This window comes from Bos indicus x Bos taurus, chromosome 21, assembly GCF_003369695.1.
Source record: "Bos indicus x Bos taurus breed Angus x Brahman F1 hybrid chromosome 21, Bos_hybrid_MaternalHap_v2.0, whole genome shotgun sequence".
NCBI lineage: Eukaryota > Metazoa > Chordata > Mammalia > Artiodactyla > Bovidae > Bos > Bos indicus x Bos taurus.
Genome location: NC_040096.1, coordinates 25,225,306 through 25,244,321, shown reverse-complemented (window position 1 = coordinate 25,244,321; position 19,016 = coordinate 25,225,306). Strand labels below are relative to the sequence as shown.

Genomic DNA, 19,016 nt, shown 5'->3' with positions numbered 1-19,016 from the left:
CATTCCATGAAAAGTAGAGAAATAGTCATACAAACTTCTGACTTTTCAGCCAGAATTCAAGACAGCAGACAACCAAAGCTGCTCTGGCGGATGAAGGTAGATACTGAAGACAGATCAGGAAGCCAAACTTCGCATCCCACAGAAAACAAGACAATCACTCACCTCAAAGAAAAATCACTGTCTGAACACAAGAAGACACACACAATACACAAAGGTTCTGTAATGCATCCACACAAGTACACTGCTCCTTGAAATTTAAAGAAAAATTTATTGAAGATCTGAAAAACAATTTCTAAAAGATTAACTTTTCCAGAAAACTGTAGCTACACAATGCATTGCGTCTATCATGTTAAAACGTGCATTAGACACAAATACAAAAACCATGAAACAAGCCACCGTTCTTCAACAATCTGAGCAAAGATAAAATGCCTAAGGAACAACATGGATGGATGACTCGCAAAGGATGGGCTCTTTACTTTAAGCACCATAAAAAAAAGGGGGGGAGCACAAATGTATGAGTGTTCAGTTATATACACTGAATTGAACCTTTGGCACTAGTAATCAGAGCATTCTGTCATATAGCATTAACACATATTATAAAAGTGCGTAGTGTCAAAGGAATAGAAACCACCAGCGTTCAAAAGCAGCTTTGTCAACTAAGCAATAAAACACTCTACAGTATGTCTCTCTGTTGTCCATCACTGAATACACTGGTAGCAACTTTGAAATGAAAAAAAGGAAAGAAAAAAGGAGCTGTAACTCCTTTTATTTTCTCTGTTTAAAATCAAACAGAAAACAAACATCAATTTTGTTATACACGAACATTTCCAAAGTACATTGTTTGTACAAGAGAAGGACTAAGAAACAAAAAGGTGTTTACAGAGATCAAACATGGGTGGGTACACGCGCCTCACACAGCTTTCCGATGGTACTCAGGGGGAGCCACTTCATAATCACTGGCACTAAACAAAGTTGCAGAGTTCTTTGCCAGGTACCTAAAAATGAAATGTTATTCATTACAAGTATGAAGAAGAATTGTATTTTGATCCTAATCTCTTATCAATTACATACAGAAGCCACACAAAGCACTTTAAAATACATATCACAACCATTTAATTAACTCAAATAGGGTTACATACCAGACAACAATGCATAAAAAAGATGGAAGTCTAGAGTTACTCCCCTTATTTCAAAGAAGCAAAAAACAGGAGTCACTAGAATACCAACCTGAGTGCTTGGACCACCCTTAACAGGTGCCATTACCCTGAAAGAGTTAACAGCTAGGGTGTCTTCTTTAGCTCTTTGAAATCCATCATATTACAGATTCAGAAGTTGACAAGTAAATCTCAACTTGAAAGTAACACCATAAAAATCAAAGGGCCCTAAAATGTCAAGTAGTAGAGCACTTTTATTTCATAAAGAAATTGGAGGGAGAGAATATTCATCACTGGTAGAAGACTATAAAAGCTAGTTAATTTCCAAGTTCACACTGATTTTAAAATTAATATACAATACATGGCGCCATTTTAAGAAAATTAAAATACAGAACTATATATAAAGTAAAAACAGAAAACTCTTCTCCCAATCCTATGTCCAAGAAATAACTCCCTGTTAAGTATGATACATATTTTTCCAAATCTTTTCCAAAGACTGAAAATGTTTCTCTACAAAAAAGAGTACTCATACCAACCTCTATTGCAATCTAATTTTTTTAAATTGACACACCTTGGACATCTTTCTTGATCAGTATATGTAAACCTACCTTATCCATGAATAGCAATTTAATAAACATGCTTGGAGATCTTTGTGCATATAAAGTATTTCTATAGGACAAGTTCCCAGAAGCCTAACTGCCGATCATTTAAAATGTTTATATATATTACCAAAGTGCCCTCCAGCAAACTGTAAAAATCAGGATTGCACTTTCCATTTTCCCAAAAATATAAGCCATCCCTAGTTCATCCCCAAAATAACGAGACATTTTAAATACGCTAAACATATATTCTGTTTTACTTTAGTTCTATTATAGTATCTACAGTGCTAATCTATCAAGAGTAATTTGCAGTACACTAAATAAATTCATGTTTTTAATTTCAAGCATTAATTTTTAGACTTACTTTAGGAAATCGTGAAGATAATTCAGTAATAAAGCAAGACTCTTCTCATCCAGAGGTGTATAGGCCAACATTGCTCCAATTCGTACTATTTAAAAAGAATGAAGTCAAAGTTACATCCAAGGTAGCATTATGAGAATATACTTTAATTATGTAAGCAAATGCAACCATCACTAATTTCCTTAAGGCATATGATTTTAGAAACTGACTTTAGATTTTAATATATATGAAATAGAAGTTCAAATTCGAATTAAACAGTCTTTTAGAATGTTATTTTGCGTTACCTCTTAATATAAATCAGGAAAGACAAAAATATCAAAGGCCCCAGGCGAAAAAGTAAAACTATTTTCTAAAAGGGATCATTACCAAACAGTCTCAGGAGATGTGGCGCCCCGTACACCTGGGACATGGGTGCATCAGGGTGGTCCGCAAGGATCTCAGCGTACTGCGGCCTCTCAAATTTGTAGAGCAGTTGAGTGCCCAGCATCACATTGAAGTACTCCTTTATCCCAGCCACAACCTCATTGACTGCATACTCCCTGACAAGGGAACAAAAGTATCTACCTTCAGAGCAGGTCACTGAATGAATTAAGAGATGAAAATTCAGTCAACCAACATGAGGGTAAGAAATTAAATGCTAAACCAATGACAATGAACCTCTGCTAAACAGAGAGATTTAATAAGAGGTAAGAAATCAATTCAAAAAAACAAACTACTGGTGAGCACACTACAACACACAGGTAGGGATGGATTTTAGTTTTCACATTTACAAACAGTTGTATTTTAAATGGTTATACACATAGTTATATAGATTAGCTTTTTCAATGTCACCTGGAACATTTACTGACTTGGCCCTTTAATAAATGTTTACCAGCTAAACCTTATCTGTAACCAATGAAATTCTATTTTGCTAGTTTCTGATGGTATTGTTTTAAAGTACATATTTCAGATAATTTATTCAGAAATAATGTTTAAAATGTCTTTGGTATACTTCAAAGATGTATGTATTTTCTTACTTATTATCTGTGTTTCCTCGAGATTTCTTGTAATTTGCATAATCCTCTAGAATAGAATCCACGTTCTTCTTGGCAGGAAGATAGAAGAGCTTTGAAAACAAAAATACACTTGAATACTAACCTTCTTTTTCAAAGAAAAAGTACACTGGAAAAGTTTTAATGCAATGAAAGATCACCTAATAGTATTACCAAAAAGAAAAGGGCACTGTTCAGCACTTAAAACATGGATCATGTGGCTGAGGAACTAAAAATTTAATTCAACAGCCAAATGTAGCTAGTGGCTGCCACAATGGACAGATAAACTCTCACTACATGTGGAGTACACCTGCACATAAATTCACCTCTGACGTGTTATCAAGTCACTACGCATCATTCTGCCTGTAACACTTAGCTTAATACACTCTTTATCTTCACATCAAGGTTGGGACCCAGTGTTCCATTAAACATAAAAACTAAAACACAAAAAGCTGCCAAACACAGTAAGTGGGAGAAGGGAGCTAAACCTAGCCATTTAGCTTCAGAGACAGATCAAGACTCAAAGTCCACATATTGCACAGCCTATGACTGATGCCCATCCCACACAGTCCCCATTTCTCCCCTACCCCTGTTTTTCTATTTTAAGAAATTGATTCTTCTGTCCTAGGAGCTTGATCAGCTTCAGGTTCCTTTGGAAATCACAAATACCTGCAGGAAGTACTGTGTGCTTCCTATTTCTACTTTCCATTAGCAGCACTGTATGTAATGATGTCCCACTTTCAATGATATTAAACAAGAAATAATATGGTTCTTTTTTTTAATCAATTTTCAGAATGATGTATTCGTGTCCTAGCCACTGCCAACAGTTATCTAAACCTTTGTAAAACTAACTGTAAATGCATGGTCTTTTGTACAGGTACCTTGCTTATTCCTCTCCCAGTCCTTTCTGATAATAAAAGTGCTCAGTCTAGTCCCTGAATTAAAATTCCCATCAGTCATACCTTCGATGTCCAAGTCTACAGCCTTTTCCTTTAGAAAAAAAATTTTACACTAGCAAGACCATTATCATATAGATTACAATCTATGTAACACCAAGTTACCTGTTTTTGCCGGGTAATTAAGTCCCAGTCATCCACAAGCCATGGCTTCAGTTCTTCGGGAATCTTGACTTTTACTTCAACCCTGCTCATGAATGTCTCTTCCTAAACAAAAAGGAATAGTTTCTAAAAGCTTTTCTGAACTTTTACATGCCCTTGGGATAAATTCTTACTCAAACAGACAGATGGAACTGTGACTTGGAAATAGTGAAATGAATTAAGATCATACAGCTAACTCCTGGGAGAAAAAAATCTTGATAGTCTACTTCATGTGAAGGCTTTTTATTTTAAAGCAAATTTCCCTTCTTCTATAAATGACCTCTCCAACTTGATGCATTTTAACTTAGTATTTTCAAAACTTATTAATTTCAAATAACCACATCTTCAATGATGAAGCCCAAACACGACTATCTTAAAGTTACATCTTTAATGTTTAAGATTAAACGTATCTTCTAATCTATCAGTAACTGCCTAAAAGTGTCTAATTTTCAGAACATACTGGTGTTTTAATCTCAGCTTCAGAAATGTAAACGGTCAGTTACACTTTTAAAACCTCTTTTCAAATTCATAACTCTGGAGATTATAAATATAATAAATTATAGACATTTAATTCACTTATGTAAAAATCCTAAACTATTATACCCACACACATACACGTGTAACTGATAGGCTTTCTTGGCATTTTTCTGTGGATTTATTAAATCAGTAAATCAATTTAATGTGACCTAGTAAGTCAATTCAATCTTAATACCAAAGAACTATTTAGTCTTGTACAAGAACACAGGGCTTAAAACAAACATGTGATGAGTTAGGGATAAAACCTGAAGGAATACATCTAGTGCAACACGTGAAATAAAGATGTATACAAATATATCCTTTATCTAAAAAAGAATATTTTCACTTCAGTAATTAAAGCATGCTATAGCAATGCTTCTGAGAGAGTCAATAGTTCTATGATTATTTTATCCGTACTGTAACAGGACAGACTAAAAATTCTAACATGCTATTATTAACATAAATTTAAGAAAGACTCACATTTTCAACAGTAGGATCTACTCGAGCCCTTTTCTTGCGAGGAGGCTGAGGTGTCTCGCTGGTGCTGCCACCATCTCCATTTCCAGGTGCTGTAAAAATTTGGGGGTAAGGAAGGGAGATTGTTAGCTTAATGAGTAACTCTTTACTCCTTGACCCGTCCATTATATAGATTACTTAAATCTACATTGAAGAATCATATTCCTACCAAAAATATACCTCTCATGAACAGCTCAACCAAACATCTAGTACAAAGCAATATTTAATATTACCATCTATTTCTAAAATATAGTTATCTCAGGGTCAGTCATTAAAGAAAACAAAAACAATAAATGCTTATGTTTCTCTACAGTAGAAAGGATGTCAGTTCTCTATGGCTATGTACCTAATTCTGTAACACTGCTGTGACTCATGAGACCATCAACATATGCTTACTCTAAAACTTCGTAACTTAAAATTTAACAATGAATTCAAAATGCAAATGTTATAAACACAAATTAATTAATTCAAACAGTTAATATACTTACTCTTCTGTTTGTTCTTTTTTGTCTTCCTGAAAGGAAAAAAGAAAAAAGCTAATTATCACTATCGTCTCTGGTTTAAATTCCCTTCTACTAGACTGAGTCCACAGAGAAATACTGCCTTGATGGTAAGATCAGGGATCTTTGCCTGATCTTATTTCCTGCATATTCTTATTTACTACTCAAGACTCAAGGACTTTTTTACTGATAGTTGGCTCAATCCACATCTCCCTCTAGACAGCAGAAAAATCAAAACCATATCATGAGATCTTCTCCCAGGGTTTTATTATTTATGTCTATTAATAAGTTTATAGCATGTAAATTATATTAAAAAGAACCTGCTTCATAAAACTATTAGATCAACAAACACAAAAAAGCTCCAAAGATTAAAATATTTTCCCCAATTACTTTGGAACCAGCATAATTTGACATTAGACTTATGTTTCACACTCTCACTGGTCAAATTGTTTCACTTTATTTCTTCTCGAAACTACATTCCTTTCTTTACAACACTAAACACTCTGCTCATCCACAGAACAAAGCCTGTGTCTAGACTATTATGTCTAACAGTAATTTATCTCATGGCTATTTATATATGCACCGACAGTAAATTACTAATCCTGACATAATATCTAATTATTTCTGGAGCAAAGGAAAAAAGTTTATAAAGCCATGATTATAGATTATGCCTGGAGGGACCATCATATTACATCTGAATGTGTTTGCTTTTCTACTTTTAGTATTTATAAATGTTAATTACCTGTGTTTACTCTAAGTTTTTCAAAGATCCAGATCATGGAAATATGTTACCACTTATTAACAAATAAAGCTATGAATCAATCTCAAATAGTAATCCTGGCCAAACCGATCAATTATCTTAACCAAATCAAATATCTTACCAAATCCATTAATCCTTGCCTAATTATCTTCTTACCTCCAAAAATAAAACTGCAAACATTTCAAAATGCATAGTTATCTTCAATACTATCTTTAATTTTTAGGTAGTAAAGTCACACTAGTTAAGGTCTAAAAGCAATAGAATCTAATCTCAAGGAAAAAGATACTTAAAAAGCAAATCTACCCCTCAAATCTCAAAACTTGTACCTTGAGAATCCAATGCTAATGCTTGTAAAAGAAAAACACATTATGTGCACACATGTTTGTTCTAACTTGAATGATTGTAAGGGACTTCCCTGGTGGTTCAGTTGTTAAGACTCAGCACTTCAACTGTACAGGGCAAGAGTTTGATACCTGGTCAGGGAACTAAGATCCCACATGCCACCCAGTACGGCCAAAAAAGTAAAGATTAAACAAAGGAGGGGTTGTGTATGTACTTAACGCCACCCAACTGTACACTTAAAAATGAGTTAAGTGGCAAAAAAAAAATTGCTAAGGAAAATTAAGGAATCAATATGTAATCAGTATGTAGTTTCAATTACCCAACGCCAATGAAGTTCTCATTGGCATTTTTCAAATCACAACAATGTTCCAGTTTCCACTTTCAACAAATTCTAAGTGTATCAAGCTTGAATTTCACAGTGTATAAAATTAAAACAAAGAGCTTCTTACACGTCAAGATTTTTCTGCTGCAGCCCAGCAGTTTTCTTTCCAGGGGCAGCCCCTCGCATCTTCCCCTCTGCATACTGCTCCCTTCAAAAATAATTTCAATGATATATCATCATAAAATATTTATATAGAATTGATAGCTTGATTCCATTTTGAAATTTATATTCAAATTGAAGTTCCAAGGCTATACATATTCTGGTACAAAATTTTTATTAAGTTGGACAAAGAGATAACACATTTACAAAAATCAATTCAAGAAAGTTAGAGTAAAAAGGCTACAAAAGGCCTCTCTGATCACTTGAGATCAAAATCGTAACAGCAGCTGACAGATATCAAGAATCATTTTAAAAGCAGGCAGCCAACATGATTTCTGCTGTGGATTCCATTTCCATAAATTAACTTACAGGCATTTCTCCTATTCATGTTGCAAACAAACTTACTGATTGGCTTTCTGAAGTTCCCTCTGTTTCTGTAAGTTGGTATCCACATACTTGAGTACTCTGCTTTCTGGAACCCACTCATCCCAACTGAAAAAGAGAAAAGTTAAAATATCATTCAAAAATATTTCATTAGTATTCAGACTCTGTTCTACAATTTTTTCTTTTAAATCCAAGAGGCAAGAGTTTGGACTTCTCTAAACTAAGGTGATGAACTGGCATTACAAATCCATTCTCAACTAGACTGAAAGTCTAGAGAAAATCTGTACTATAAAATGGTAATATAAACATTCTCAGAAGCAATACCCCAAATCCAAAGTGCCAGAGTCTAAAAGATTATCCAAATCGTTTGTTTAAAATGGCATAAGAGTACAGCATATAACAGCACATAACCTAAGAGCCCCTAAGTAATTATCCTTGCAGAATAAAGGCACCTGAAAAACTTAAAAAAAAAAAAAAGGACAGGAATCCATAATGACTTCTTAAAGAACTAAAACCAGCTGGTTATCTCCGATACAAAATTTCAGAACTCACTGTGCCGTAGTTTCACCTGTATAATGGGATAAACATTATCTATCTCACAGGACTGTTAAGAGAATTAAATAATAGATATAAAAAAAACACTTGAGAGTTTTGATGCATAGAAGATAAACACTCAAGCTCCGTGAGAAACATAATAGGAGGTCTACAAAACTCAATACCACCTACATCAACTCACTTAAGACTAAAGTGTTACAATGGTTATCACTCATTCACAAATGAATTTACCAATTTCCAAGGCAAAATATTCTTGGCTTCCTAAACATCAAAAGGTAGAACCAACCACTCTCTTAAAAATATCTAGTTGGCACTCAGAAAAGCTTCAAAACAAGATTTCAAAAAAAAACTATTCTGCTAAATAAAGCATTCTGGCACTCAGAAAAGTTTCAAAACAAGATTTCAAAAAAAAATTATTTTGATATGAAACTGACTTATATTGTGTTAATTACTATACAGCAAACTGATTCTATAATAGATTACACACACACACACTCCTTTCATAATCTTTTCCATTATGGTTTATCATGAGATATTGAATATAGTTAGTTCCCTGTGCTATACAGTAGGATCTTGTTCAAAACAAGACTTCTGATGTGGCTTTTTTCCCCAAAGAGAAAAAGAATATTTCCTAGGCAGTGCTGAACTTTTTGTGCAAAGTTTTTTTTCCTCCTGCTGATGGAGCTCCTTTAGTGACACAATTAGACTGTATCCTCAAAGTCTTTTATTTAATGACTTCCCACCTTTGACCTCTTATATAAGGTAGCCAAAAGAATAATAAATAATAAAAAGCAACCCTCAACATGATTTCCTAGAGAAAACTTTAAAACATGCATTTACCTAGAGGTCAGGAAGGGGTGGTGTACTGAGGGAGCTCCTTCAGGAACAGGAAAAAGGGCTACAATATCCTCACGTGTCTTCAAAGTTTTTTCAGAGCGCCTGGGCCTCACAGCACTTCTGATACAGACAGCATAGTACAAAGTAATCTCAGTAACTAGGTGTAGAATTCTGCTTACGCTTTATTAAGATTTATTTACAAATGGAATATTTAAATGTCTGTGTCAACAAATAGAGTATCTACTGTGCTTTTGAAGAAGTATATATTTACTGAAGTTTAAGAAAGTTCCAATTTGGAGATTGGGCTTCCAGTGTAGTCTTTTCTAAAAGTATGGTATCTTATAAACCATTTGCAAAATGAGGATCTTATTCCTACTGCTACTTATATCTGTTCCAATTCTCTCTAAAGGGAATTAGCAAACTTTTATTTACTAGAAAGTTCCACATGAGAACCTTGAAAATTCCTTTCCTCTCATAAAAAATGCATCTAAATAAGGACATTGATCTAAAAACAAAGTTTCTTTTAAATGCCAGGCGCTGAAAACAGTTGCTAACCCACAGGAAAATGAAATGATGTCTTTTGCTCTGAGGAACATCACTATTGGGGTAGTATCTGAAGGCCAAACATCCAGAAATTTTTCCATGCAGCTCAAACAAAAGAATTTCAGAACTTTCTAAAGGTAGCTTGTCATTAATTCCCAAAGTCACAATGATCTACGGCTTTCACTTACACAGCACTAAATAAAAAACATTCTGTACAAATTTAAAGGCCCCTCTAAATAATTATTAACGATCAATATTACAAATTACATATATTTATCTACATAACAAGACAACTACAAAAAACACATCCTCTACAAAGATACAAAAAACTATGCAGCCTATCATTTATTTGTGTTACTAGATACTGTAACAAAGGAAAAAACATTTTCAGGCAATACTATCAAAAAATACAAACTTTTTATGTATTTCTACAATTTAAGTTGGAAATGTCACTTAAAACCCAGTCTTGAAGTTATACACATCTACATGGAATTTAACAGAAAATACTATACATGAAAGCACAAAAGTTGTGTTCACAGCTATTAAGATGTAATCCTAAATTATTTTAAAGTGTACCTGGAGATGGGGCACAGACCTAGTCCATGAATCTGCTATCTGTTTTTCTTTTATTTCCTTTAAAGTTCCCATTCATGATATGCATAAATATTTGCTTTCCTATACAGAATTAAGATTTTCATGATACCTAATACACTCTCAACTTTACCAGAGTATTTTTATATAAAACCTAAGTGTAATGAAAGACACTGCTGCTAAGTCACTTCAGTCGTGTACGACTCTGTGCGACCCCATAGACGGCAGCCCACCAGGCTCCCCCGTCCCTGGGATTCTCCAGGCAAGAACACTGGAGTGGATTGCCATTTCCTTCTCCAATGCATGAGAGTGAAAAGTGAAAGTGAAGTCGCTCAGTCGTGTCTGACTCCTAGTGACCCCATGGACTGCAGCCTACCAGGCTCCTCCGTCCATAGGATTTTCCAGGCAAAGAGTACTGGAGTGGGGTGCCACTGCCTTCTCCGAATGAAAGACACAGTTTCAACATTTTTTTTTAAAGGGGAAGGGAAAGCTGTAAAATGGAGTTCCAGAAGATAAATGTTCCTGGATATTTCAATTTAGTATTAATCCTGAAATCCCATTTAAAATCAGAGACAAGTTTACTTCTGTTAAGACCAAAGGGATTCAAAGCTCACAGGGTCACTTTGAGTTACTATATTACTGTCATTACTAGGAATATTTTAATTATTAACTGGAAGAAAAAGCAACTTATTGAATGTGCTTCTACACATTTCAGATTTCCACTTTTCTACAATTATACTAATGGAAGAAACTGATACTATTTCTTAGCTAGAACTATCTTGTGAAAAAATCTTCTAATAAAACTAACTCACTGGCTAAGGGACTGTGTGAAAGACCACAGAAACAGATCAGTAAATGTCAAAAAAAAAAAAAAAAAAAACCCTTCCAAAACAAAAGTATACATCAAATCGGATGGCATGGCTGAGCTGACATAAAGCTTAAAAAAAAAAAAAAAAAACCCTCAAGAACTACTTTTTTTGGTAAGTGCTATCTTTGAAGGACAAAACACCATTAGTAAAATTAAAAACCTCTCAGAGTAAATATTACAAGCTATTCAATTACAAGCACCAAAAATGAGTCAATTGTCAGATGTGGTATTTGTGAGATCCAAGAAAGACCCATCACTGACAGAGCTCCACAAGCTGAATATTCTAGAATGTGTTCAGTCTACAACCACTGTCCATTCCCAGCAACATCAATACATCACTGTTTTTTTTTTTTTTAATAGCTCTTCAGAGTGGAAAACTAGGTTCTGTAATTCTATTTCTGTACCTGTGTTATAAACCATATGCTAAAAGTGAACCACATGAATTCACTGTTATTAATTATGCTTTCAAAGTTCAAAACATGATTTGGTCAATACATCCAACCAAATAAAGCAATTTTTAAATCTTTTCCCCCTTCCTTAGTAGAAAAACCCAACTAGTTTTGAGTGTAACTGCTTGAAATATCATTTGTAGTCGCTAAGTCTGTTAATAAGAAAAAAAACTCAAGCTGCCCTAAAATGTACCAAAACTAGAAAATAATCTGGTTAATGACTATTAGACGTTATACCAGAACACAAGAAATAGGCCACAGAATGTAAAACAAAATGGCAGTAAACCCTAATTTCTATATTTCAACATACTACAAAGTTCACCTCTGCCCCAGTATGTACTTACAGTAAAACTGCACAAAAATTAAAAAGCACAGGCTTCTATCCGTTTATGACACAAAGCCAACTTGTTAATTATAAATAAAAATTGCTTTAAAAAAATCTAATACTCACTTTTTATTCCAACCACTGTAATGGATGAAGTATTTGACTTGTTTATCCTTTATGGCAACTTTTACACACTGAAATAAAAAAGAAAAAAATTTATTCAGAAATAATGGAGGAAAAAAAAAAAAGACTACCTGGTTAATTTTGAACTATCCAACACTGTAACTCTTTGGTGGCCAAAATAAACCTAATGAGACTCTTGAAAAGAACACTATTTAAGCCTTTAGACTAGTATTCAAAGTTATACTGCCAAACAGTCATAGTGTCATTTGTTGGGAGTTAGTCCAACAAATCTAAAGAACAGTAAGCACTGGAGGTTACCCTAAACCTTAAATCAGTGGGCTACACAGGCTATCTAAGAACAGCTAATGAAAGCTGTAGTTGTGCTTTCTCAAAGTCCAGCTAGTCAAAAGCTACATTTGGAAAAACAAATTCAGCTCAAGAAAAATATTTACACCACATTATTTTAAAAGCTCACTAGTTTACACAAGGCAATAAGCTATTCTGATTATCAGCAACAAAGTGACTGATGAAAAACATCTTGTCATCTTGTGTGCTAAGCTGCTTCAGTCGTGTCCAACTCTTCGCAACCCTGGGGATCACAGCCCCCCAGGCTTCTCTGTCTATGGGATTCTCCATGGAGGAATACTGGAGTGGGTCGTCATGCCCTTCTCCAGGGGGTCTTCTCAACCCAGGGATCAAACGTTATCTGTCCTGTATTGGCAGGCAGCTTCTTTACTACTAGTGGTACCTGGGAAGCCCCGTGTTCTTCTTAAAAGCAGCCAAACAAATTAAAACTGATTAGTGGAAGTCATTAACCATGAAAAAGCGATGACTATCTGGTTTTGGATTTTAAAAATTTTTATCAGAGGCAAACCAAGAGAACCACAATAGTTGAAGTTACTCCAATTGCCATTTAAAATTGTTCCCTGGTGTGTTTCTGCTGCCAGAGCAGAAAAAGCTGCCAGTTTAGAAGAGCCTGCTAGAAGCTAGTTAACAACAGAAACAACATTCAATGACAGAAATGATCACTGGGACTTAAAACGCATTTATAACTGTATTGGTATTATACCATTAAGATCTATGTACACATACATGAAGTTCTTGACCATCCCATAAATCCAATTTCAGTCATTTTAGAGCTTTAAAAACATACACCTATTATGTATTCAAAATAAGTAAAATGGTTAGTAACACTGACACTTTACAACTGTTACGACTTTTTCACAGACAAAAACTATTCACCAAGAACATACACAGAAATTGGCTTTACCGTTTATTTTCTTAAAAACAATTATCAAAAATAGTTGACACGGCTTAAATATTTGTGCTAAAAGTTAACAGAAACAAAACACTAAAAACATTAATGCATCATCCAATTTATCTTTGGTTAAATGTAAAATCAGTTTTTATAACCTCTGCGCAACACTGATACACAGAAAAGGAATGCCCCAGGATTCAAACTTTGCCAATCTAACAAATAAAAGTTAAATGTACTCATTTGAAATGTTAGCTTTACCCTCGACGTAATTTTACTCAGTGCTTACTCAGCATATTATATTTGCCAATAAAATTGACTTTGGCAGTATTTTCTCATAAGTCATTAACTAATAATGCTATTTTGCTTCCATAGTCAAACCTCTACCTTTCCGTTCAAACATTTTCCAACTACTTGCCTTTAGCAGATGGGAAACACGAATGGCAGGATGCTTTATGTGAACCACTGAGCAAGCAGTAAGACAACAATAAAAGAGATGAGGAACTATGAACCTGAAAATCTACGAAAAAGGTAGCTCTCACTAAAGCTACCCATCATTGAAATCTAATTATCAAACCAGTAGTTTCAACTATCAAACCAGTAGTTTCAACTAACTTCTTAAAAGAAAACGGGTTTTGTACCTTTGCTTCATAAAGAAGAGGCCCATGAAAGCACAGCACTCTCTCACCTGTAAAAGGAAAAAACGGGGGAAAAGCACTGTTAGTTGTGATTTCTCTTCATATATAAGAATATTCACATCTAGGAGAGCCATCACCTTTGTACTATGGTGTTCCTCAAAAAACTAATAAGCGAGTGGATAAGGGAATGTATACATCAACACTTCAGATCAAATTTCAAGACAAAAAAACACCTCAGCATTTGATGGAAACAAAAACAATTAAGATATCAATCTATTTAAATCATCAAATCATCTATCACCTGCTAAGCAAATAAAATCTACTATAGCTATCTACTGACAGGGTTGATTTATTTTTCAAGGGCCCAAGCTGAGGAAAACAATACAAAAGCACAGATGAAACACATAAATTCTTGTGCAGTGGTCCACTGTGAGGAACCACTGCCTGACGCTAAGTCTATGCCGAGCTTAAGTGAAGACAAGCAACAGGGAAACCAGTGACTCCGCTCAAAGTCAGGAATAATAACAGAAATAGGTATGAAACAAAGGCAGTGAGAAGGACAACTAAGCCAAAGTAGAAACAGTTTAAACTTGACTTCCAGCATGGTGGAAGTATTATCCAGAAAAGGAAATGAAGAGGGGGTTTCAGATCAATTCTGGAGTAAGTTACAGTAGCTACAGGACACCCAAAATGGAGCCATCTAGTAAGCAGTTGAGTACACATATCAAGAGAAAGCTGGGCTGGAGCCACTGCTGAATACCGTGGACAAGAATGAGACCACAAGGACAGAGGAAGGTATACAGCCTACTCCGAAGCACCAAAGATGGGAGACCTGTGTGCCTAATTTTAGTCTTTCTTTAAAAGGCACCCTGAAAATAGCCTTACCAGTGTCTCCCTCCTTTTGGTTGCTGCCACCAAAGACAACCACACTGAGGCTACAGCCCTTTGACATCCATTCTAGCCATCTATCCCTAATATCCCGCTGAAAAAAATATACAGTAAGTTGAGGAATATGACCCAACAAAACAAGTGCTTAATTTCTCCTGGAAGTGGAAAGACTGTTAATTGGGGAAGGAGCAAACCACTGTCTCACTTTTTTTGAACTTTTCCATCCTTAATAGTATTCAAAATGCAAAGCTAATTTTGCCCAATGCTCTCAAATTCAACGGTGATGAGATTCCAATTCCTCATCCTCTCATTGGTTTTCTTACTAGAAATACTACTCAAATTCCAGCATCAGCCACCCTCCTGACAAGCCCAAAGGTCTTCCCTTCCCCTCCCCTGCCCCCATTATTAGGTGCCCGATAGTTTTCTTTACTTTTTGCTTTAACATTTCAAGTGGAAGACCAAGTGCTGTGCAGAACAGCCACTGTGCTGAAAAAATGCTTGTAACATATGTTGCACCATTATTTAACAAGAGAAATTTTCCAGTTTAAAAGAGAATCAGGAAAAAAAACTTTCCCATCATTCGTATTTTTACCATTACAGAAGCTCAATTCTTCTGCAGTGTTTTAATATAATTCTGCTAGTGCCAACAGAATATTCCTTTCTCCTTACAAGATATTCTCTTCTAAATAACTCAGTCCTGTCCAACTCTTTGCAATCCCATGGACTGTAGCCCACCAGATTCCTCTGTCCATGGAGATTTTCCACAGACAAGAACACTGGAGTGGAGCCTTTCCTTCTCCAGGGGAGCGTCTCTACCCACGCAGAGAACCCTCAGCTCTCCCGTCTCCTGCACTGGCAGATGGATTCTCTATCACTAGGGTCACCTGGGAAGCCCCAAAATAATAATAATGTCTTAAAAGATGGTTATACAACCCAACTTTGACACAAGAGTAGAAAACATGTCTGCAAAGTGCAAAGACTCTTAGGTAGCTTTCAAAACCATAGAGCTACATTGGCTCCTTTTGTTGTTCAGTCGCTAGGTCGTGTCCGACTCTGCGACCCCATCGACTGCAGCACCGTCAGGCTTCCCTGTTCTTCACCATCTCCCACAGTTTGCGCAAATTCATGTCCACTTAAGTCTGTGATGCTAACTAACCAACTCATCCTCGGCCGCCCTCTTCTCCAATTCACTGCTACAGCAGCATATGGATTGTCCCTCACTCTACCATCCCATCCAGTTTAGAACTAAAGCACTTCCTCCAGAAAGCCATCCTTAACTGTTCCAAGTCTGTGTCATTTTCCTTTGATGTCCTACAGTGAGGATTAATTTTTTTGTGCAATGGACCCTTCAGTCTGGTTAAGTCTTTGGGCCTTTTCTCAGAATGTTTCTACAAACATGTAAAACCGTACTACAAAAGAAACGAACTATACTGAGACAGTTATAAAAACATTTAAAACATCATGTGTTATGGTATTATACGAGCTCCTTAATTGATACAATCAACATTTAGCTGCTGATCCAGGGAACTACCACAATTCTGAAACAACGAAAAGCGTACATTACATCTGAATGTATCTTCTACAACTTTAATGCTGGGATGTGAAAACATACAGCTAATACTACTGTGGGAGGGTCTTGTTTTGCTTTTCTGTGGGGGAGGAAATCTGTAATCATAACTGTAGATTTAATTTTAGTTAGAAAATAGAAGAACCTTTTTCCTGTCCAAGTACAAGGGGTGATCTGAATTATAAACACCCCAGATCAAGAATCCTTGCTCTAAAACATCTAGTTTAAAAAAAAGCAATCCACAGTAGTCGTCACGTAGCTTCTCAGAGTGAGAGAAAGCAGGTATTAAGGGCCAGTTACAGGGAAAACTTCCGCGGCAATCTTTTAAATATTCCATACTGTTACAATACGCTTGGGTTTTGTATGACTCAAAGTAATTCTAACGCACATCAAAGTTTGAACATCCCTACAATTTTTTGCAGACGTCTCGACATCCGTGGTATCACGTACAACCACAATAATGTGAATGAGGATTTTAAAGTGTTCTTGCTTGCCTTACATAATTTTATGTCCACTCTAGTTTACTGTTAAACCTCCACTATATAAATTAATAGATGCAGTAATTGTGAAAATTACAGAGCTGTCTTCCTCTGGAAATCAAGCTCTCTACAGTCAGCCTTCACGTTGATCAGAGACAATAAAAACTCAACTTTCAAATCACTGTTAATCAATTATTGCAATTAAACCACTGCCGTACTTAAAAGGCTGACATCAAGGCAACGGGTCTTCACATAAATGAGGACGTAACACCGCATTAAGGCAGTTTTTAATTATCGCTTTACAAGCCATCGCACAGCCAAAGCGCGTTCACGTTCCCATAGGACACCGACACTCCGCTTTTCCGAGATCAAAGGGATGCCTTCGGGCGACACAAAGCCGACCAGGACGCTAGCGCTTTTTCCTCTTGTCCCCACCCACCTCCCCGGGGCCAGCGCCGAAAAACCGGTTCCCGATCAGCGGCGGGGGAAGAAGGGGGCGCTCCTCTGCCCTAAAGCGGCGTCTGCGGCCGCGAGCCGGGAATCCGGGCGCCGGCGGCCATGATGCGCCCGCCATCTTGCAGCGGCCATCTTACAACGCAGTTCTCCCGCCCCGAGACACGAAGCCAACCCCCTCCTGCCGCGGCTCCGCGGCTCCACCGCGAGCTACCCGCTCGCGGCTCGAGGTCGCCCCGGAGCGCCAACCCTCGGACGCCCACGCGGACGGGGGAGCCGGAACGGCCGCCGCCGCCTCCCCTCCCCCACGCCACATCACTTCCCCTAACGGCCGCCATGGCGCGCCCGCCGCCTCCCTACAATAGGCTACTTTCTCAGCGCCCTCTTCCTCTCAACGACAACAAACACAGCGCCAAGGCTGTGCCACGAGGCAACGGCTCCCTCTCGCACTCTAACGCCTGCCTAACGATTTCGTCTCCCAAAGGGTTTTTATCCTCACGAAGCACAGAAAAACCTCGCCGCAATGCGCTTTCTCCGCACAAAGTCCTGCCCGCCGCCGCCTCGAGGCACGGCCCTCGCCATCCCCGGTCCCCAAATCTCAACCGTCCCGAGACCGCCTCCCTCTCCGGGCCGTTACATGCTTTGTCCCCAGGGGATCAAACTCACCCTCCTGGAATTTAGGCTTCGGGTCCTGCTTCGGCGCCATTTATAAAAGATTTACCACCGCCGCCGCCGCCTCCTCCTTCTCCCACCACCCCTGACTACCGCCCCCTACTCTCTACCCCACCCAGCTCCGCGTCAGACGCGCCGTCAGGCACCGCCAACTCTACATCCTGGGCCCGATTTGCCAGCGCCCACAGACCGCCCAGCACCGCGACCGGCGCAACTGCCACTCCAGCCAACGGCTGCCCGCCGCGCACGCGCCCCTGCGCCCGCGCCGCCCCGGGGCACGCCGGGATTGGTAGTTCCGAGGCGTTGGAGGCGCCGAGGGGCGGGGGCGGGGGCGGGGCGGTGGCCTCCTCCCCTCCCCCACCCTTAACGCCCTGCCCCACCCCCATCCCAGGGGCGGCGGCGTTTTTTTTTCTCCTAGATTTGATTTTAAGTTCTTGTCTTAGCGAGGGACAGCAAGGCTTTGCCTAACCCACACAAAAGAAGTTGGGAAAGGCTCAGTTGCGGAGGTCCATGGGCAATATAGGGCCGCAACGATATGGGCTTGGGAATGGCCAGAGAGAAATGGCGGCCTCTGAAACCCCTTTCCAGTAGCATCTTGAGCAGTTTCTGCACAGGGAAGCTTCAGGTCCAGCAATCTTGGCCAGAAACGGGGTAGGTCATGGAGTCTGCGTCTGGATGTTTCCTCGTTCAGCAAGCTCACTAACAGTTTGTTTGATGGTGCTGACGGCCATCTGTGGGGTCCTGGGCCTCCCCTTCCCCACCCGAGACCTGCGGAAATGGGACGAAGCGGGCGACACTGGGCAGGCTGAGGGGTCGACCTCTGGCTTTTAGAGATGCTGGAGCTCGGCTTGCCGCCGAAAGAGGCGACCGTGAATAACACTACACGTACACCGTACCGACGTCGGGGTTCTGCACCTACCCTACTTGTGCAATTTTTTGTCATCTAGTTGTTATTAGGGCACAGTTAGTTGCTGTTACTGAATATACACGAGTCCGCCTGCAATGCAGGAGATGCGGAGGGCGCAGATTCGA

General features: G+C 38.1%; 1 protein-coding gene across 4 annotated transcripts; it reads right to left on the bottom strand.

Annotated features, from left to right (window-relative positions):
• Nucleotides 1–248: 248 nt before the first annotated feature.
• On the bottom strand, nucleotides 249–18,225 carry MORF4L1 (mortality factor 4 like 1). 4 transcript variants are annotated; one of them, XM_027522014.1, is made up of 13 exons: nucleotides 17,979–18,221; nucleotides 13,929–13,975; nucleotides 12,036–12,103; nucleotides 9,137–9,253; nucleotides 7,763–7,849; nucleotides 7,326–7,406; nucleotides 5,763–5,788; nucleotides 5,239–5,327; nucleotides 4,207–4,308; nucleotides 3,131–3,219; nucleotides 2,481–2,653; nucleotides 2,118–2,202; nucleotides 249–995 (listed from the first exon to the last, which is right to left on the bottom strand). In XM_027522014.1, the coding sequence occupies exons 1-13, from the start codon at nucleotides 18,016–18,018 to the stop codon at nucleotides 911–913; spliced, it is 1,089 nt and encodes a 362-aa protein (XP_027377815.1). In that variant the 5' UTR covers nucleotides 18,019–18,221; the 3' UTR covers nucleotides 249–910. The 4 variants fall into 4 exon arrangements, with proteins under 4 accessions (XP_027377815.1, XP_027377817.1, XP_027377816.1 ...); XM_027522016.1 differs by lacking the exon at nucleotides 9,137–9,253 and having other exon boundaries at nucleotides 17,979–18,225; XM_027522015.1 differs by lacking the exon at nucleotides 7,326–7,406.
• Between the last annotated feature and the right edge of the window lie 791 nt (nucleotides 18,226–19,016).